This window comes from Benincasa hispida, chromosome 1 (genome assembly GCF_009727055.1).
Source record: "Benincasa hispida cultivar B227 chromosome 1, ASM972705v1, whole genome shotgun sequence".
Classification (NCBI taxonomy): domain Eukaryota; kingdom Viridiplantae; phylum Streptophyta; class Magnoliopsida; order Cucurbitales; family Cucurbitaceae; genus Benincasa; species Benincasa hispida.
The window spans coordinates 49,812,476-49,834,574 of NC_052349.1; the positions used below are offsets into that span (position 1 = coordinate 49,812,476).

At 35.9% G+C, this 22,099-nt stretch overlaps 1 protein-coding gene across 2 annotated transcripts; it reads right to left on the reverse strand.

Moving 5' to 3' along the window:
* Positions 1–1,445: 1,445 nt before the first annotated feature.
* Positions 1,446–21,344, reverse strand: LOC120072060 (sister chromatid cohesion protein SCC2). 2 transcript variants are annotated; one of them, XM_039024481.1, is made up of 28 exons: positions 20,728–21,344; positions 19,448–19,557; positions 18,431–18,567; positions 18,261–18,354; positions 17,899–18,155; positions 12,132–12,239; positions 11,307–11,418; positions 10,552–10,648; positions 10,273–10,459; positions 9,716–10,147; positions 9,087–9,622; positions 8,781–8,991; positions 8,655–8,705; positions 8,405–8,563; positions 8,144–8,311; positions 6,281–6,580; positions 6,008–6,160; positions 5,563–5,732; positions 5,278–5,386; positions 4,522–4,683; positions 4,330–4,434; positions 4,029–4,262; positions 3,606–3,739; positions 3,248–3,538; positions 2,733–3,162; positions 2,269–2,361; positions 2,066–2,191; positions 1,446–1,947 (listed from the first exon to the last, which is right to left on the reverse strand). In XM_039024481.1, exons 1-28 carry the CDS (start codon positions 20,979–20,981, stop codon positions 1,732–1,734), a joined length of 5,436 nt encoding a protein of 1,811 aa, XP_038880409.1. In that variant the 5' UTR covers positions 20,982–21,344; the 3' UTR covers positions 1,446–1,731. The 2 variants fall into 2 exon arrangements, with proteins under 2 accessions (XP_038880409.1, XP_038880414.1); XM_039024486.1 differs by having other exon boundaries at positions 18,431–18,575; positions 20,728–20,745.
* Positions 21,345–22,099: the final 755 nt, after the last annotated feature.

Genomic DNA, 22,099 nt, shown 5'->3' on the forward strand with positions numbered 1-22,099 from the left:
GGATTATTGGGTTTGGGTGTCGGATGCTAGTGGTCGATTTTCTATCACTAGTGTATGGGAGAATTTGCGTCCTCATCATCCTAAGGTGTCTTGGGTTGGTTAGTTGTGAAGGACAGGTTAGGTACGCGAGATTGGTTAAGGAGTTTGGGTGCGTTGTCAGGGGGTATCTTCTGTATGGGAGAAGTGTGGAGTCGCGGGATCATTTATTTTTTTAGTGTTGCGTCAGTTAGGTTCGTCGCATCAGGTGGCAGGTTGGGATGTAGAGTTGAGTTGGTTATGCCGAATGGGGTCGGGTAAGAGGGTGCGTAGTAAGTTGTTTCGTGTTTTCTGGTGTGTTTCCATATATTACATTTGGCAGGAGCATAATCGGCGGCTGCATGGAGGTCGACCGAGGTCGATTTCAGCTCTGGTTCACCTTATGATCTCTACAGTTCGTGTTCCTTCCTAACGGGTTGGCCTTCTTGGTTCTAGTGTGTTTACAGATGTTTTTTCTTTTGAACTTTACGTTGTTCTTTGTTTTGTTGTTATCCCTAGTTTGTGGGATTTTAAGTTCTTTTCTTTGACTTTCTAGGGTGGTTTGCAAGTTTGCTTTTATGTGTTGGTTTGTTCTGCTTTTATCTCGTGGGCTTTGTTTTTGTTTGTTTGCCATGTCTTTACTTGTGCTTTGTTGCTTTGATACTTTGATTCCGAGCTGTGGGATCCCCTTGTTATTTAATAATATCACCTATTCTAAAAAAAAGTTGAATTAAGTGGTAGAATATTTTTTATAAGGTTTCAAAGGTCATTTTGGGTTCAAGATTTTGGCCGTTTCACTATTTGAATACATTGGTCATTGATATTTTACTTCACTTTCATCTTACTTAACCCATGTTAACTGCAATTTCATCCTCAAACAGATTTCATCAAAATTAATAGAATCTTAACAGCTAGGACAAAAATAAAACTTTTTAAAAGTTTAAAAACTAAAATAGACGTTTTTTTAAAGTTTAGAGATCAAAGTAAAACAAGATTCAAAATTTGACCAAAATAGTATTTAAAAATTTTTAGACAAATCATTTCAATGTCAAACCTTCATGAATATTTAAAACACGGCAAATCCCGATCATAGAGAACTGAGAAAAAAAACTGAAGATTTTTTACAATGTTAAGAAAAGAAATGAGAAAAGAGAAACAATATAGAAATGAATATTTAAATCACAGCAAAGCCCGATCATAAAGAAATGAGAAAAGAGAAACAATAAGAAAATGACGGAAACTAAAGTTAATGTTAAGAAAAGGACAGAAGAAACTGAGATTTTTTACAACACCTGAAGAGAGACATCTATCTTCATCACTAATAAGTTGCATTCCAAAATTTACATCCGAAAGGGCATTATTTGTTAGATGCCATATGCAGCATTCCAATTAGAAACAAATTTCCTAACCAAAATTATGGGAATGGAATCTAATGCGCAATGAAAGTTGGATTTTCCATTAACAAATGAATGCAACCAATATATATTACCCAAAAATAAAACAAATTACAAGATGGAAACAACTACAGAAAAACTGGCTCTCCATAACTTTTCTATTGGCTGTTTCCATATTGATTACCTAACCCCCACCTCTTTTTTTTTTTCTTTCAATTTCCATCCCTATCATTCTATCCTCTCTCTCTCTATTCTATTTCACTTGATTAATGTACAAGTTAGCCTAAAACTATGCATATTACAATTTTACTTACACCTATCATCATCGTTGCCTACTTGCTCTGGTGCTATAGCTACCTTTCCTCCCACTGTTACTCAACCTCCTGCCTCCGCTCCAATCCTCGTCTTCGTCAATATCCTCGTCGTTGCCACCCATTGTAGGCTTCCGTCCTTTTCTTACTGTAGGACGCTTTCTTTTAATATTTGCGGTGTAAGTGGAGTAATCAAATGCGTCGTCCCTAAGAGTGTTCTTGAAATCCTATGGAGTTAATGGTACAAATTAAAAGATGACACAGAATAGATGGAACCATGGAAAAGGAAAAAGATTTTTTTTCTAGTGGAGAAAAGAGGACGCGAGATACGAGATTGGATCGCACCTGGTATCTTTGCATAAACTCTTGATAAGATGTTGGCAAAGTTGTGCATGTTTCGCTGATGTCGAAAGGAACATTCTGCTTCGACAGAAACTCCCCAGGTTTTGATGGTTCATTGGGATTGAATGACTAATATCAGGAAAAGAACACTAGTTGAATTGTTTTGTCTAGTTTGTGAATAAAAACCTTGACAAGCATATATATACCTGGCATCGAGCATCGTTCAGGCTGTACACGATTTTTAGATGTCTCTTTAGTTTCAGAAGAAGTTGCAGTGCAATAGCTGCCAGGCTCATAGTCTGCAATGGTGGTTTTAACAGATGAACTAAGAACAATTGAAGTAAAAGGAAGAAACAAGATACCAAAGGAAAAAAAAAAAAATTCAGGATCGATTTTGAAATGTTTTAATCATTCAAAAGTAAACCTAATATTAAATTGATTTTGAATGGTTGAAGACATGTTTGAGAGTGACTTTGAACTTGATTTGAACCATCTCAAAATCTCTCCCAACTTGACCAAAATGTACTATTAAAAGATGTATATTTCAATTAATTTTATACAAAACATGCAGACAAAAGCGTATTGCAGCCTAATAAAGCAACTTTTGACAGATAGACTAAATATAATTAAAGATAGACTAAATATGATTAAACCAGCTGTTTGAAATCACCTGAATCTTCTGAAGATCGTCTTTTGAGATACTACATGCATCCATCGAGGAAATGTTATGGAGTTTTCCCTCCAATGTTGTATTATTATTACTCAATTCATGATGGGCAACTGACTCAGGTGGAATTTGCTGATTCAGATCCATCGACGTAAAATCACAAAATGGACGAGATTGATCAAGCTCCACTGACCCATTCATATCTGATGAAATTATATTATCAGAAAATTGCCCAGGTTGTGGAGGCTGAATCATTCCATTTTCGTACATAATATACGGCGTATTCCGTTGTAACAAATGAATACCAAACGCTTTGATCTCTTCTTGAAGTGATCCACCTCTTACTTGTATTATTCGATTAATAGCATGAATCAAGTACAAGGGCTCATCGGGGAATGTAAACGGTAACAATGCAAGTATTTCTGCACAGTACCTGCAAAAAAAGGAAGAATTAAAGCCATTTTAACCAAGATATCATATTGAAGTGGGGAAAATGAATGGATTTGATTTGAACTCACATAAGGAAAGGTATCATTGAGTCATTCAGCCGTGGGTTGTCGAACTTTCGCACAATGGAGGATATAAAATTGTTCCTTGAAACTCGGTTTCCTCGTATGAGCTTGTAAATTCGAGAAACTCCAAGTCTTGCTTGAGTCAACGAACAACCATCGGATCTACTTTTCAAATTGCTAGAGCCCTTCGATTGAATTTTTTTATTTGCATTGTCAGAACCATGGCTGATAGTTTGGATGAAAATGAATGACATTTGAAGACCATCCCCCAGCCGGCTTTCAAAAAATGTTGGGTACCTGAAACAGGACGCATTAGTTATATTGCATAGCTATAACTTAATAAGTTAAATGTAGGGGAGATTACTTCTCATTCATATTCATCAATAAGTGGTGAGCCAGCTTTGCATTTGCCTCAGTGGGGTCTGTTTCAAGTGCGATAAGATATGGAACACAAGTAATCGGATGGACAAGACCTTGGCGAAGTACCACTTCCACAATCTGTATATTGAAAAAAGATAGCAAAACGACAATGCTCAATGAACCAAATAATTAAAATAGGCGCGGTGCAGGAAAATGAACAAATGGTTGAACACATTAATGACAACAGATGCTGTCTTATAGAACAAAAACTGATATCCAAAGATCTTCTCAGTTTCTCACTTGGGCTACGAAAAACATGAACATTAAATCAGCCATCCATGTTAAGATGGTTGTCACAGGCAGCTTTCTAGTAAACGTAATTATTTATAACCCAGAACATGAAAATGCAACCGACCAGGCTTTTTACCTTCAGGGCAGTTTGACGAACTTGGCCATTTAAATCTAAGCTTCGTCCCAGAATCCTTTCCCAATACAACTGAACAATACCACCACATATGTTGGTGTCTCCGGCACCAGCAGCAACGGGTACACTTTGGCCACCCTCCCCATTATCGGGGCCAGCTCCATCACCAGGTTCATCTATTCCCATTTGACTTTCCGCATCAAGAAGGTAATCATACATATTTTGCAATGCTTGCATCTGCCCAGAGAAATAATTCAATCATCCCATAACAGTGGAGGAAAGCCAAAGGACATTATTCACTCACCTTAAGACGAACATCAGAACCAGATGACAATGATTCCTCTACAATTTTCCCAACATCTTCTTCAAGCATAAATTCAGGCCTTGCAATAAGAACAAATCCCAAAGCCTACAAAAATGTATACAGAATTAGAATGCCTCAATACGCAAACAGAAAAAGAAGTAATCCAAGAGAAAATAACAAGTGAGAGGATACCTGCAGTGCTCTAACCCTAATAACCAAATCTTCCGTCTGCAAGTACATCTTCAACAAGCTGAGGCTCTTTGCAATGTCGACATTCTTGTTGCTGGAATTGCTCAACAAAGGACTACCATAGCGAATAAGTAATCCGAGACAGAAGAGTGAACGTCCGACCAGCTGCAATTTCATAATCTAAATTTATATAACTATTATCTTGTATGTAAAAATATCTATACATACATATAAAATCGCTGTACCAACGAACTTCATAAAACTTGTTTTGATAGGCAAAGTATCACATATAACAGAAGAGTTATAAGATAATTTAATTAAAATATGCAATAAATGCAATAACCAATATAGACGGCAGTCAAATACAGAAGGGTGACAAGGAAGAGCAACGGAAATGCAGGAATAACTAACAACACTCCAATCTCAACCATTCAATCTACAGTCCCAATGCGACAGATCCTGAATTTCATCCCAAGTTACTTTAATAGACCTAGCAGGGAACTAGCCCTTGACAAGAAAGTATATACGGGGAGAAAACTATAAGGGCCTAAAAAAATAAGTCAGTTTTGTGAGGTACTTAATTTAATAGCTCATATAGAGAGACCCGCAAGGAGAGCTTAAATTAAAATCAAGAAATCTCGTCACAAGCATAAATCATAACCAATAATCAAGATTCCAAACCTTTCTCTCTAGACTGTATGCTTTTCTTGTTGCTCACAAGAAACATAACAATATAATTAAGAATTTAAAAAACCTAACCTGTTTGTTATCAACCCCTTGAGAATCCAAGCGTTTAAAAAACATCTGAATAAGATACTCAACAACCCATGCACCTTTACCTGCTATCTTACTCAAAGAGCAAAGGCACCTGTGGTTAGGGGGAAAAAATCAGTTCCTCAAGAAAACCGAGATTGCAAATAAAGCTGAAACTACACAGTCCAATTATGAGCAAGGTAAGATAAGTATATAACTACACAACGCTTTGTTATGCAAAAATATGTTGGGTGAAAATAAGAGAAAAGTACAAGTAAAGAAAATAAGTACTTGATGCAAGCATGTACAACTGTCAAGAAGGAGTGCCGAACAATCATATGTTTCAAGTCTTGCTCTAGATCTTCAGCAACATTTGTAGATAATTTTCGTAGCAAGGGCAAGACTGCATCAATTATGAATATGATACTCTCGAGTAACTGGGCAACCACTCGATTGTCAACCTAACAACAATATAACCCAAGTTAAGGAGTAGGCATTTCCACATTCACTTCTGAGTTTAGGACATGAACATGAAAAAAATGTCGCTTGCATGAGAAATAGATAGACTTAATATCTGATGTCTAGATTTGCGGAAGAAAATTAAAAAGAGGCAGACCTAGACCACCTGAACATCAGACTCCCTTAAATTAATAAGACAAGAAAATATTCCCGTAGATCCAAATTAATTTGCAAAATAAATATTCCTTATTCAAAAATGAAATGAACAGCAGATAACCTGGCTCTTGAGGTAAGGTTGGAGAGTAACCACAAACTGGGATGGGTTGGATGCAGGTGCACAGAGCATTGGATCCACAACACAAAAGGCATGCAAGACCAATACATATGGAAGTGCACGCACTTCTGTGTCCATGTTACTTCGTTCCTCCACCTGAGAAGTAACTTTCTATGCATATCATCTATTTAAAAATAATAATAATAATAATAAATTTAAAATAAAAAAACCGTTAAGGAATCAGCAATTAAAGGAACGGGGAAGCAACAGTATTACCTGCAATATCCTTTCCAGTAAGCACTTACACATCAACTCGCATCGCTTCCGAACTGACGTGAGGGAAACAGGGTTGATACCAACAGCCTTAGTTGATTGTGGGAAAAAATCAAGGGCTAAGTTTCTCTTAATAACAGTCACAAGAAGGTGATGATTTGGCATTTTCCTCAATACTTCAACAATTTGCTCAGTTTTCTTGGCTATCTCTAATGGAACAGAGCTATCATCTCCAAAGAACTGAGTTTGTGAACTGGAAGGCTCCTCAAACCAGAACTCATAGAATGTCTTACAAACAAGATCCTACAAATCATAAGTAAAAAAAGGAAAAAAGTCAGATGCTCGGTTAAAAAAACAACTTTCATATATATCACTTTGTGGCACCTCCTACTTCAGTAAAAAAAATCTTTGTTCCAAAATTCAATAATAGATGTGAAATATTAAAAATAAATAAAATCAACAAAAAAAATCTAATGAAACAGAGATAAAGAACTAGGTTCCTCAAGGTTCAAGCAAGAACACGTAAAAAAATGTCTTGCAAATAAAATCCCATCATACATATTAAAAGAAGTCAATTTAATTGGATTCCAACCAGAGAATATTTCTTTTATAAATCAGGTTTACGCATCTCTTACTTTAGCAAATGTATCTTTTTGTGGCTCAATTCAATAGACGTGAAGTAAGGACTTTGATGGAATAAAGCAGTATTCTCCAAAGTACTGAGTTTGTAAACAGAAGTCTATCAAACCAGAACTCATAAAATGTCTTATCTTGCAAATTCCTATGTATCATACCATAAATACATCAGATTTCTCGGAATCAAACAAGAGAATCATTTTCAGATAAGTTTTAATCATTCAATACCCTTTTTTTTACGGAAACAACTGCTTTCATTGAGAAAAAATCGAAAGAATACAAGGGCATAAAAAAAAAAGCCCACAAAAACCCCACTAAAGAAAGGGTTTCCAACTAGGAGTAATTATCAGTTTTAAGCATTCAATACTTTAGTAAAAGGAAATTTTGTAGTTTATTCAAAAATTAAAAAAATAACAATAATAAAATAAAACCTTGCATCTTGTATCTGCTTCTGTAGTCAGAAGTTGTTCCAAAACATCAACTAATATAATAAAATCCGGCATAGAGGTATAAATTTGCAAAATGTTAAAAGGTATTAGCCTTTTTTTTGTGGGGGTAGAAAACAGGAATTTCACTATGATGCATTTAAATATAGATTGACAATTGACAGCATTTAAAATGAAAAATAGGTTCAGATTATTCATATAATCAAATGAAGTGTTTGAATTTGACTCGAAGTGAACATTCATTGTATAAAAATAAAAGATGAAAAAATGGCAAAAACAAAACCATGTATTCATCATCTATTGCATCCACCGCAATTTTGTCCTAGTGGATCTCTCTTTCATTTGATATTAATCGATTGGACAGCTGAACAATATAAGCATTTTAATGAATGCTATTATCAGGAAAAAAAAACATTATTGAAGAAACTTAGTTATAGCATTAAAGAAAAGGAATACCCAAACACATTAGAACTTGGAAAACTTCAATTCTCTTGACTATCAAATGCATGTTCAAAAGCACAGAACAAGAGAATCGAGGTCTGGTTCATTCCAATCAATTGCTGTAATATTGATAGCACATTATGCAGTAAGAATGTTATGTGAAACATTGTTGAAAAGGAGAGGATTCGCAGGAATATGCAATCATATTATAGCTTCTCCTGTCTTGCTACAGAAAGACTTCAGAGTTTAAAAACTAGGCTCCTATTGCCTAGGTGATGAACACCAAATGAAACTTAAATTTAAGGAGAGGAGTCATGACGAAATGCATTTGATTTAGAACTACCTGAATACTCGATTCATCATCACCAACTCGGGAAATGATCTCTATGCACGCCCTTGTAAATTCTGAGAAATTTGCATTTGACGTGCACATATCTCGAATGATTTTGATGGCTCGTTTCCTCACACTAACTCCAGTATCTTTGATTCTCTCAGCGATCTTTTCAAAATACTGCAAAATCAAACACATTGTTGGGAGAAATGGGAATGAGAGACTAAAGATAATCGTGGCACAAAATGAGAATTAGAGCATGCATTTACAGACCTTGAACCCAAGATCAGGATGTGAGGCAATATGTCTGCCAACAAGTTCCAAAGCTGCTTCCCTGACAGATATTGCAGAATCACAAAACCTTCCTTCCACAGCCAATTGCACACGTTTGTCTCCCAATACCTCTGGATCAGCTTCAACTATTATACTGACCTGCTTCATTAAATCAGATAAAACAGTACAGTTTAAAATACAATGTGTTGTTAAAATTATAACAAATCAAAAGAAGGGGGAAGAGTGTCACCGCTCGTAAAGCCTTGGCCCTAATTACTGGAGAATTTTCCCTTAAACTTGCCTGAATGAGGACAATTATGTTATGAGAGTTTCAGTCACATCTATACATTAAATCAACAAAAAATAGTTTACTAACCAGAAGCATGTGAAGAATCTTATCAAAACCTCTAGAGAAAGAATTATTTTGTCCTAGTGCAAGAGTAATTTTTTTAACTGAATCCCTAGTCAATAAAGAGGAAGTATTGCCACCATCCCTCACTATTGCCATAGATTTCAGTCTAGAGAGATAGTAAATAAATTTCTGCTCAGATTTTGGATCATCTTTGTACCACAGGCAGAGATAGAACCTACAATATGTGCATTCATATCAGAATGACAGCAAGACTCTAACAAGAAATTTAAAAATAAAATCACAAAATAAGGAGGTCAAAACCATACAAACCAGCGAACAAATAGATGAAGATCATCTGCGGGACCAACTTCCTGGAGATAATTCAGAAGCAACTGCTGAACAATTTCAATGTTGGAAACAAGCCACGAAACTTTGGAACCTTTATCTGACCGATCTTTCCGCTTTTCACTATCATTCTTACATTGGGATTTGCAATATGATTGTAATACTAGAAGTTGTTTTCTGGAGTGACAAATTTGACAGTTCCAGCCCCGGTTAGGAACTTCGTTTTCCCTTCCTCCCATGCAATCCGCATGAAATAACCTCTGACAACCTTGACAGACCAGGATATACTTTTCCACCCTGCCATCCAAGCATATTGAACAGACGTCTTTAGAGTAACCCTGATCAGCATCATCCTCTTTATCGCCCAACTCTTGCAATATCCAATACTTGTCGGTGGCACATATGACAGCATCACGTTTCAACCTTGCAGCAATCATGCCGAGAAAGTCAATGGCCATTGAACGAGCAGATATATCTTTAGATTTCAGTCCGGCATTCTGAAGTAATAACACACAAAGAACCTGAAAATGGATATGCCTTAGGAGGAATGATATTATAAAAAAAGAATCAGTCTTTTTCAATTATAAAAAATTAGAACTGAAAGATAGCACTACCTCCAAAATAGGAGCTGATGCAGGATATTCAGGTAAATTCAATGTTGTGAGTAGATCCAAAACCATATTTTCCATCATTACTTTCACTTCAGATGCATCTTGAGTCTTCACATTAGCAAAGCGCTGAAGTACACGAGTCCAGAAAAGACAGCAAGCTTCTGTAGCTGCTTCATGGCATTTGGTAGGGCAACTACTGTCAACTGAAACTTCAAAGATGGAATTACTATCTGATGCTTGCCTCAAAGCTTCAGGGAGGTTTGCACTATAATGTACTAATTGAATCAATAGGGCAGTAATCATTTGAATTTGACGTTGTTCTTCTTCAGGTAGATGATAAGCTCTTAAAGCTCGCTTCGTGGATGGTAATTTGAAGAGCATCTGAACTAATTCATCTATCAAATAGTTTCGATGTTGTGTATATGAATAAAATATCTGCACCAAGTTTGAATGAATCATCAGAAGATTTAAAATGGTAGCAACCAATTGCATTACGGTCCATGTAAAACATAGACAAAGTAACACAACATTTCTTATAGAAAAGAAGCAGAAATCCCTACCCCACAAATTAAACCAATTGCCTTAAGTTGCAAGAGCTGAATATTATCCACCAAAAAAGTAGAAAAGCTTGTCTTCACTAATTGAAGAATACAGCTATCTGGTAATCTCTCTATCAACAACAAATCCTTAAGTAAACCGACAATGGTGCACATCTTCTGAAGAATAGTATTAACAGCAGTAGATACCCTGTCAAAGCAAAACAATACATGTATTATCATTCGAATTCTTAAACTCATTATAATGTTCAATGTTAAAGGGACAAAATATGATAGGCACACTTGTTGGATGCAGGCTTCCTGATTTTAGTAGTCTTAACAGCACGACGTTTCTTAGTCGATGAACCATAGTCGCCATCAAGTTCTTCATCTTCATTTACTGGAGAATAAAAAAAAATGTACAAGGAGGATCAAAGTTCATCTGTAAGATAGTTAACAAAGTATTTTTTTTTTAATAAGGAAACAAGACCTTTCATTGATACAATGAAAAAGAGTCTAATGCTCAAAAATATAGAAAACATGTTTTAAAGGAAAATACATCAAAGGATTAACATTATTAAACAGAGAAAATAAAGGCACACCAATTCAAACTAATATCTGAATATAATAATGAGAGTAGTTAACAAAGTATTCAAGACCCTTTATTTAATTTCAGAAGCAAAAGATAAGATTACAATTAGAGACTTCGAACATGTTGCACCAGCAGTACTTCAAACAATATACATCAGCTCAACATTGCCATAAAAACATATGATACAAAGTTTGAAACATAGTGTGTTTAGAAAAATAAAAAGAAAAAGGAACATGATCAATATTCTATTAAGTGCAAAGTCCGTGGTAAATAAGTTCAAAGAATTAAGGAAACCCCACAAAATGAATTCTACTCCAATGATCTGAATCCAAAGAACTCCTTGAAAAATCTTTTATAATTCTCCGTCCAAATTCATTCTTCAAAAATTCTTCATCCAAGTTCAATATTTTATAATTCTCTATCCAATTTTTTAGGGGACAAAATGAATCTAGATTAAACTACTGACCTTCGAACACACCATTTTCACTGGCTTTATGCAATGCACGATATGAAGGATCATAAGCACACATAATATCCATTATGTGACGTCGGGAGAACTCCAGAATTCTCTCGATGATCTGATAGAGATAGCGGGGAAAAACTGGTTAATCAACAATCTTCAATGAATTACATACATCATCAGCAACAATTCTTACAGCATGAAGTGCACTGAAGCGAAATAGTCCTTCCGGGGACTTAAGTGCAATTTTAAAAAGTTAAAATAAAAAATAAAAAAGAGCTCCAATAAATAAAACCCACAAGGTTCAATTCACATATATAGATTTTATATTAGAAATTAGTGGGAAGTCTGAGATAGTGAAAATAAAGGACTAATTTTTAGAGGCAAACAAAGTTTAAGATCAAACACAAAATCACATAGCAAATGCCTAAAAATTAAAACCCGTCATCACCAAATAAGTTCTCATCTCTATATCTCCCATCCATCATTTAGACTCATAGCTCTCCATACTTTCCTAGCTAGTTTAATCTTATTTCCATGTTCCTCCAAGTCCACATCTATCGGAGAGAGAGAAGGCATGCAAGATTCTGGTTGAGCAAAAAATTTGTTCAAATTTTCCTTTCTTTAGTCTATCGGACAAAAAGTGCCAAATTCAAAGAGAGATGCACTCTCAACAAATTGAAGACCCTGATGTAGCTTAAGTGTGAAGCACATTTAACTGTACACTTTTAAAACTTTTTATAACAATGAACGCCAGTGTGAGCAAATTACTTGATACTCGACAGAATGCTAATCAGTATAAGACAAACACCAGCAACTAAAAGAACAAACCTCTTCTTTGTAAAGCAACTTTGGCATTTGGTCATGAGCCATTATAGTCAGAGATGCATGTATGGACTCCAAAGCACAAAAGATGGTTTCAACTGCATCTGAATCTAACTGAAATATGATGGGAAAAAGAAATCTGAATGAAGATCAGGAAATTATAATGTAAAGGCCGAAACCAAGCAGAGCAGAAGCTGGTTGTTCAACAACAATGATGACAAGAAAAAAAGGAAACAACATCAGCACCAGTTCCCACAAAAAAGAAAACAATAATTACTTCCACCTTGCACACATGTTTCATACCAAAAACAGTTCCTCTACCATTACAGCACCAAATTCAATTGTTGTACAATTTTTGTAGGAAAATTCAACTGCATAAGAACCAAAAAAACACAAACAGGCAGAGGAAGATTTTTCATCAACCCACACAAGGATGTAGATCGATTCCACATCTGCTGACCCCCAAACAAAAAGAAAATGCACTTACACAATTAAGGCTAGACTTGACCACACCCTTTTTTCTAATAATTTTGCTTTAAAAAAGCTGCCCTTCTTAAAATCTTCCTTTTTTTTAACCAAAAAAAAAAAAAAAAACACCTATGCCCTTCTTCAACTTGATTGTGATTATGGTCATCTAGCCAAGCAAGGAGGATTAAGGACCTTCTAACTGCAGACTGTGCCTTCTGCTTTGAAAAACAAACGAATATAAGGATCGTGTCAAACATCCAAATATAAGTCAAATGATCTAGAACAGAACTCATGTTTTCTTTAATAAAAACATGAGTTCTGTTCTAGATTTCAACAGAACATTTCATGTTCAATTTTAAAGAGTCTTGCACCGAAGGAATTGCAAAACTACTCCAACAAGGTTCTTTTTTTCTCTGAATTGTAGGTAGGAGGAATACAAATCAACAATCTGCAAGAATTAAGGTGCCTAGAGCTTAAAAAAGGAGTTCTTTAAGGAGTGGGATGTTTCGGATCTTGGGGATATCAAAAGGAGAAAAGTGGATTTTTTTTTAATTCAACATGTGAGGTCAATGACTCAAAAGATATATTTCTTAACCAATTGACCAATGCTCAGGTTGGCAAGAGGAAGCATGAATTGTGAATTTGGTTTCTCGATGGTATGGGGAGGCAACTGGTTGTGGGAGTTCAGGATCGTGAGTTATGCTGAAGGGGAAATTTGAAACCCTTTATTCTACGAGAGGGCACTAGCTAGAGTCCTGACTTTGAAAGAGCTAAATTTATGGAACTGACTTTGAAAGAGCAGGGAATGTGGACCCAAAAATGTAAATTTCAATGACTAAAAGGGTTTTATGGCTGGAAGAGAGGAGATTGAAATCTCATATTCACAATACCCTGATGACACTTTTATATTTTGCCGAGCTCAAGATGATTTTCTTGCAAATTGGTGGCAGGCTATCAATATCTTCCTTTTAGCAATTGGACTCTCCCTAAAATCTGGCTAAAACTTCAGTTATTGGCATAAATATTGAAGATGAATAGTTGATGAATACTGCCAAGTAGGGGTGTAATAATTCAGTTCGGCTCAGTTTGAGTGTTCAACTGAAGCCGAACCACCAGAAATTCTACAGAACATTGAGGAACCGTGCCAAACCGCCTAGATATTTTGACCAAAACAATTAAACAAAAGTTTAATCAGTTCGGTCTGTCGGTTCAGAATAGTCTTTAGTCCAAGCATGACTGGTATGGGTCTCAAGTGGGCCAAGAGTCAACTTTGATTTATTGGGTCCAAGCCCAAGGATGAGTTAAGGAAGCTGGTGGCACACATGTATGGTAAATATCACAAAATAAAATTGTGCTACCCCAGGATTGAACACACGCTCTGGGATTTTGCAATCACTACTCTAGCCAACGGGGCCACCTATCTTGGTTTGGTGTCTACTAGACATGCGACAAGCTAGGTATGATCAGCATATATGCACCAGCTTGAGGGGGAGTGTTAAAGTATATATGTAAATAGAGGAGCTTATTAGTTTCTTGTCCTTCATTGTCTTTTCACTATGGTCTACGGCTTTCATGTATGTCTATATATATTAAACTCTAGTGTATAGAATAAACGAGATTCTTCGGTATTCTGATATCACAATAACAGTATATATAATCGAATTTTATAGTATATATAGATATTCAATAGGTTCAATTATTTTCGGTCAACCCAACACCAAACCCACAACCAAAATTGATTGCAGTTTCGGTCCCTTTGGTTTTTGGGGTTTTTCAGTTTTCCCTTGCACCTCCAGTGCCAAGGTTCTGGGAAGTAAGACTTCCCCTTTCTCATACTTGGGCATTTCTTTGGGTTGTAATTTTTTTGTGGGGGTTGGGGGGGTTGGGAGGGTGGGTGTGGGGGGTGTGGAATTGTTTTGAGAACCTATGATAAGAAAGAAGATTGATAAATGGAGTGGCTTAACTATCTCTAAAGGTGGTCGTTTTACAACCTTCTGCTCTGCTACTTCTCTATCCTAAAAGTCCATAAGGGAGTTACAAATGAGATTGAAAAATTGATATGGATCATCTTCTGGAAGGGGGACAACCCATGGTTCTTGTAGACACCTTGTGAATGGGAGAAAGCTTCTCTTCCTCTACCATTGGAGGTTTAGGGATTGGGGCATTTCAACAAAAGAACACTGCCCTTCTACTCAAATGGCTTAGGAGATTTACCCGAGAAAATAGAGAGATGATGAGGGAGGATATAGAGATTGAGGAGAATCTTTATGCTCTACCTCCTTATTCCTGGACCTATCGTAGAAAGGATGGATGGGAATCCCATTTCTATTTGGGGTAGAGAGGAGTTGGAGGCACCTTTCAGTCCTGAGGAAATTCATAAGGTGATTTTTGGTTTTGACAGGAATAAATTCCCTGGCTTGATGGCTTTGCACCATGGCTTCTCTCCAGGATCAAGGAGCCTGGGATAATATTAAGGAGGACCTATATGTACCACTCCAACTATTAAGGCACCTCTCAACCTTCTCAATGATGGGCTCCAAAGAGTATATGAGAAGGGTTTACCATTTAAGCATACATATATTTTCAAAGGTGGTCGGCTCATTTTGATCCAAGCAGCTCCTAAGCAATCTTCCCACATATTTCCTCTCTCTATGTAAGATATCCTCCAAGGCAGTTGACCGAATTGAGAAGCTTTACAGGAACTTCCTTTGGAATGGGCATAATGACAAAAGAGGTATTCACTCAATTAAATGGCAAAAAGTTCAACCCCTACATCTGAAGGGGGTCTCAACTTGACTGATCTGGAGAGGAACACAATTCTTTTGGTAAAGTGGGTATGGATATATCATTTTGAGAAAGATGTCCTTTGGAGGTGCGCCACCCCCCAACAAAACAACCAGAAAGCAGATTCTTTAACAATCAAAAGGCCCTTGGACTTACATCGCAAAAACAAAGTGATCACCTACATGACAATATTGTTCATGTTATCGGCTATGGTGCAAACACATCTTTTGGATTGACATTTGGGATTGGAGCCTTTCCCCACAAGAACGCTTTTTCTAGATTATTTTCTCTATCCAGTCAAAAAGAGACCTCCATTGCACTGTTGGAAATCTGATTATGAAGCATGGGGCCTTGGATTGATACGCAACCTTAATGAAGTTGAGATTATTGAATGGTCCATACTGTCCACAATACTATTGCTCCCTAATAGCCCCAAGGTGGATGACACATGGAGATGAAATTTGGACAAATTTGGTCAATTTACATCGAAACCGCTCACTCATCACCTTGCTACCCTATATAAGAATATTGGAGAGGTCCAATTCCCAAAAAGATATGGTTCTTCTTTTGGGAGGTCAGTCATGGTAGCATTAATATGACTGATGTTCTTATCAAAAAGACCCCTTGGATCGTGTTTGCCTCGAGCTGGTGTGTTCTATGTCACCAATGTGGAGAATCCATTATACACATATTGATATTTTGTGACTATGATCAATCTTTTTGGAGGAGAATCTTATCATGCTTCAACTAGCAAGTGGCTTTCCCTAAAGGCCCTTTCATCCTCTTGAATATACTTCTTATTGGCCATCCGTTCAAGAATGAGAAAGCGATATTGTGGACCTCCATCATCAAAACCTACTTTTGGCTCATTTAGAATGAATGGAATCATCGTATCTTTGAAGACAGAGAAACAGAATTCACCCAATTTTTTTAGTACCTTTATAGTATACATCACATTCATGGTGTAAATTCACTTCCTTTTTTAGTGATTACGATCTTACATATCTTATATCACAGTAGAATAGCATTATGTAATTCCTCACATCATTCATTGCCTTTTTGTAATTTCATACTATATATATATATATATTACGGAGAACCTATGGAAAGTTTTATGTGAGTTTCAAGGAAAGGGTATGATTGATGTAGGTATAAACTAGACCTATCGTGGACCCAAAAAAGAGAAGCAAAACAAGGTGAAAGACTTTGGACTTTATAGGCTGGCCTGATTTTAGTCCGTATTTGTGGGCTGGATCATCTTTGGCTAGGCCTCAAAGGCTGTGAAGAAAGCTAGAAGATTCAGTTTATGAAATCAGTATTTGAGGGCTGGATCATCTTCGCTAGGCCTCAAAGGCTGTGAAGAAAGCTAGAAGATTCAGATTCTGACCAGAGATCGGGAAAGACGGAATTTTTTTTTTCCCCAACTCTTGAACTTCAGGGCTGGGTCCATGAGAAGAATTCAGTTTTGGGAGGATACGTGGACCAAGTCTCATACCTTGGCTCATCTTTCCCGAATATCTTCATTTTTCAACTAAAAAAGGATCGACCAATGCAGATTACTTGAACATGGAACATCAATATTGGGATTTGGACATTAGAAGAGGTACTTTTGATAGGGGGAAGTGGGAAACTCTCGTCCAAAAGCTTGATTTGGTACAGCTAAGTGAAGGAAAAGATAAGGTTCTTTGGTCATTGGAAAATTTTTTGCTCTGTTTGTTTGAAGGTCCCTTTGGTGGTTCTAATTTTACAGATTGAAAGACAATTTGTTTCTAGTGTGGGAGGGGTTTATCCCTACCATGGCCCCTAGGATGTACCTTCTTTCTCTTGGAATATACTTCATTGTTTCTTATTAAAAATAACAATAGTAAGTGTGGCAACTAAATTGAACTCAAGAAGCCCCAACTACAATCATGTAACGATATGAGGGACACAGAAAGAACACAGCTTTAGATTTTCAGCATTATACAACAAAGAATTGGTTGAATGTGGTGCCATGGTGACGACTGAATAACCTGAGTAGATATAAGCTTTTAGAACAAGCTTGTAGCATGATTTTATCTGTCAGTCTGTCTGTATTAATGTTTCTATAGATCACAAGACCCTTATATTTCAGTCATCTAACTATCTACTTATCAGTCTAGTCACATTGAATATTATACTTCAATCATGTAACTCTCAGTTGGGAAGAAAACTGTGTATCAAAAGCAAATAATTGCATTAGACCAAGAAATGGAACCTTACGTTCCAATAACTAAACTAACAAAAGGATTGAAAGCTATGCATCAATGATTTGAAGTAAATGTGAATGCATAAAGGAGAGTTACTTTTTACATAGCATTAACAATTACACAACTGGCTAAGGGAAAATGGACTTCGATTCAAGAACTCGAAAATCACTGATTTACGTCATGAAGACAATTCAAGTGCATAGGAACGAGCAACGATTAAGAATATGAATAGAAAAGTCACAAAACATATGCTAGAACAGTGAAAACCCAAAAAACAAAATTAGCAGGCTCACATGTTCGCATTCTTCAACAGACAATCCTTCTGCTCTATGTATCTGATTATCTAAAACCTTCAGCAGCCTCGTCAGGTTATCGAGAGGAACCAAATGAAGAAGTTTCTTTGAACGTATGGACATTATTTCATTGACAAGCACCCTTAGATCAGTAAGAGGCAGAGCCAGCCACTCTGATTCATCACGATCATCACCGACAATTTCAGCTCTTGCACAAAAGTCTTCTAAGAACTCACGGAAGTTCGCAAGGGTGGTGTCTACAATATTCAAAGTAATATTGAGTCCATAAAAAATGAAAACAAAACTTGTGAGGTGAAATACAGTGCAGCTTTTCATATAGTAGCTCAAGGAACGTCTAGAACCTTGAAGCTCAGAAGGATCTGTTCTAACAGAAGAAGTTTCATCTCTGCCTTTCTTCTTAACTTTGACTTTTCTAGAAGATGATATTGGTGTATCCTGTAAATTAAAATGCCAGGATTAGCAAAGCACAAGTAACAAAATAAAGAGACTGGAAACCCTAATGCTTGCATACATTAGTAGGCATAGTTTCAGGCTTATGATTTTGAGTTGTTCTAGAGTCTCCTTCAACTTGACTTCTAATATGTAGTCTTTGATCAAAAACTTTCCTATCAGATACCGTACTGCTAGAGACATGCTCCATAATAGGACCTGAGAAACTTGAACAGCACAATAGACAGTAAGTTCAAAAATAAATGATTGACTTCAGAAATACAAGTTAACCAAGTAAAATAAGATCAAATAAAAAGGTATATGAATAATGGAACAAATTGCACATTTCTAAATAACATAGCATTAAAATCATTTTCATTTTTACTTTCCTATTTTCATTGTTAATCATAACCTTTTTTTTCCTACATGTATTATACTTCTACAATTTTACACCTCTTAAAATGCGTATCCCTGCAAGACCATGATGCACAAACAAATAATAATTTTTTTTATTTAAGAAAAGAAGGGAACTCGTTGGATCTGAAGCTTTTGAATTCCTTGTACTCCTCAAACCTTTTTTCTGGATAAAAAAAAATGGACGAATGTATTCCAAATAAATACCAAGGACAATCTAGGAGCTGGGTAGAGAAAGCCCCCTACAAAGAAGAGCTTTCCAATCATTTAAACATCAGAAGACTACAGTTATAAAGAATATTTCTAGAGCTTGAGCAGGACCTAGAAGCAGAATGGTGCACAGTAATAAAAAAAACTAAAAGAAGATAACTTATCTTTGAAATTCTGGAATTCCTAGGTCCCACCTCAAACATAAATATCCACAAAGCATGGTATCAATGCTTCCTGGCTCCCAACAAGCATAAACTCAACTGATAGAGCTATTTATATATTACAAAAAGTGACAACATCACACCAAATTTGCTCAGAATAAGATATTCAAAAGCTTTTTCATTACTTTGAAGAAATGGAATAAGATGGTTTGTGTCACTCAATTTAGATTCCGAAATATGACAAGATATAGTTAACGTAACTCACTAATATTTCCATTAAATAAGGAAGAAAAACATTTCAAGACTTTGTTTACCTGGAGCAGTATAATTGAAGGCGTCAGCATCATGGCGAAGAACTTCCTCATAGAGTTCAAAAGGCTCCACAGACCCTTCTTGAAGAACCTTAGCATCTTCTCTGAGATTTCTGTTAATCACATCAAAGTGAATAATAATATCAAATAAAAACATGGAAAGAAATCTATAGCATGTAACTCCTTTTTTTTTTTAGATTTTAGGAAGAGTGAGATCGACTATTTTTTTCCTTTTCTAAAAAGAAAAACAATACTTTCCATTGATAAATGAAAAGAGACTAATGCTAAAAAACACACGATACTAAAAAACATAGGAGAATCAGAAGATAATAGAGACAATACAAAACTTAAATGGAGAAAATAAAAGTATTCAAATACAACTAAATATCTTGAATAGAATAATTAGCAAAAGACTTGAATGAAGAACACCACATAGAGGCTAGAATACGAGCAAAACACAAACGATTCGCCCATGGAATTGATTTGTCAACTATATTGGACAGCCAAAAAAGAAAACAGCCACCTAAAGGCCTTAGGAACGAGGAATCACTAAGTCAAATAAGGAGTTAATGTACAGCATAATTCAGTAATGTAACTAATCAACAGATATCAAATACTTATTGATGATTGAGGTAGTTTACAATAACTAAATTTGGTGAGGGAAAAGATAGAGCAAGCACCATGGCATGCATGAGTCATTTAACAGGAGCATTCTGCCATAGGCAGGCAAGAGTAAATCTCCCGTGATTAGCTAGCTGTGACGCTTAGTAGCCTACGGGCTTCCACGATTAAAAGATGACATAAAGAAAGGCATGCCTACAACTCTACTGCTGAATCAACTACTACTAAGTAAAATTAGTCTAAGAAAATGTAACTGCGTTTACCTTCACTAATCCGAATTCGTCGGTTACTATTGATAATTCTGTGCGCAGTTAAATTTTGAAATTGTAAGGCTATAAGTGCTGCCATTCGCATTAATACAGTAGTTCCAACTTAAAAAGTGCCTAATTTAAACTCCAAAAGCAAAACACTAGTTGCATTACTAAATTATAACCGCCAGATTGAATAATCCTCAATCAACGGTCAAAAAGTACAGATTTCAAAAAAAAAAAAAAAAAAACCAATTCCTGAAGGCATTTCCGTCGAGGCAGAAACAGTAACACCGCGAAATCCTAAACCACTACGACCGAACCAAAATTCAGTCAACCGAAGTAAAGAACTCCAAAAATTAGAATTACGAGAATTAAGTTCCAAATAGAGAAAAAAATAAATCCGGAACTCACAAGTAAGACACATCAGTAGCACGAAGCAGATCAGCGATCTTCTTAGACTGAGCAAGAAGATCAGTCGTGGAAGTAGCATAGCTTCCATCCGGCTCATCGAAGAGTCGGAGCTGAGGCTCGGAGGCGCCAAAGAAGACTGGAAGCGATGGCAAAGGCAAGCAGGGAGCAACCTCAGAGTGTATAGTATTAGACAAGCCGATTCCGCGGTTGCCGGAGGCAGAGGCAGAAGCAGAAGCAGACGGCGGCAAATTCATGGAGAAGAAAGCCGGCGAGAGTGCGATCCACGGAGGAAGAGCATGAAGAGTAGAAAGCTGAAAGGAAGCTAAATCGAGGTTGAATTGGGAAGCGGGAGCTGAGCTTACAGAGGAAAAAGGGAAGAGGAAGATGGAGCCCTAGCGATAGAGGAAGAAAGAGAGAGAAATGAGAGAAGCAAAGCAAATGGCGGGGAAATTGTGTTTACGGGGAAAATTGGAATTTTTTGGGGAATTTTTTTTGGAGAGAAATTTTTAATTTTGGATAAATTGGGAAAAATAATGATAACTAAGAGTGCAAAAATGGAGACTGCGAAGAAAATGGAAGAGGAACAGTGGAAAATTGTGTTCTTGGTTTGGCTTCATGTGGAAGTCTCGCCTCTTTGAAGTCCTCTCTTATTACTTACCTTTTATTTTTCCTTTTTTTTTTTCTTCTCTCTCCTAAGTTTTAAGCTGCTTTTGAAACAAACCCAACTCAACTACCGATCTACTAAACTAATTTTTATTCACGTGGATCCTTCTTTCAACCTTTTTTTCCTCTCTCTTTAATTTCCTTTTAAACAAAAAATTGTTTTTACCTATCAAATTTTCTCCTATAACTTTTCAAGTTAATTTTATAGGAAATTATTTAAAATATAAAATAGTTGAAAATATTTACAAATAATAATAAAATATCACAGTTTATCTGCGATAGATTACTATTTGTGTCTATCATGACATAAATAGATATAAATAGTAATCTACAGTGGTTATCGCGATCTTTCGCTGTGTAAAATTTTGTAATATTTGTAAATATTTTAGTTTATTTTTCTATATTTGAAAACAACCCTAATTTTATTGGATCTTATTATATTTGGTTCGACCTATTATTTTAATTTTTTCAGTCTTTCTTATTATGCTGTTGTATTTTAATAATTACTATAACTCAAAAAAATTTAAATTAAAATTTAAGATTATGTATTTATAATTAGGAAGATGAAATTAATATCTTTTCTAATTTTCTCATCTTTTATCTTCATTTTTAAAGGAAATCACATATAAATTAACTAAAAAGCCACATGGCCCTCAAGAAAACAGAAATACCGCAAATATAGAGAAATGACTCACTCAGAAAAATTACA

Bases quoted from the DNA above. Each gene is read 5' to 3' on its own strand.
- LOC120072060 (XM_039024481.1), bottom strand. From the start codon at position 20,981: ATGAATTTGCCGCCGTCTGCTTCTGCTTCTGCCTCTGCCTCCGGCAAC. The intron at 10,148-10,272 runs GTAGGGATTTCT...AACTTGGTGCAG, and splicing joins CAATTGGTTTAATTTGTGGG to ATATTTTATTCATATACACA. The intron at 2,362-2,732 runs GTGATTTCAAAC...CCACCATTGCAG, and splicing joins ACGATCTTCAGAAGATTCAG to ACTATGAGCCTGGCAGCTAT.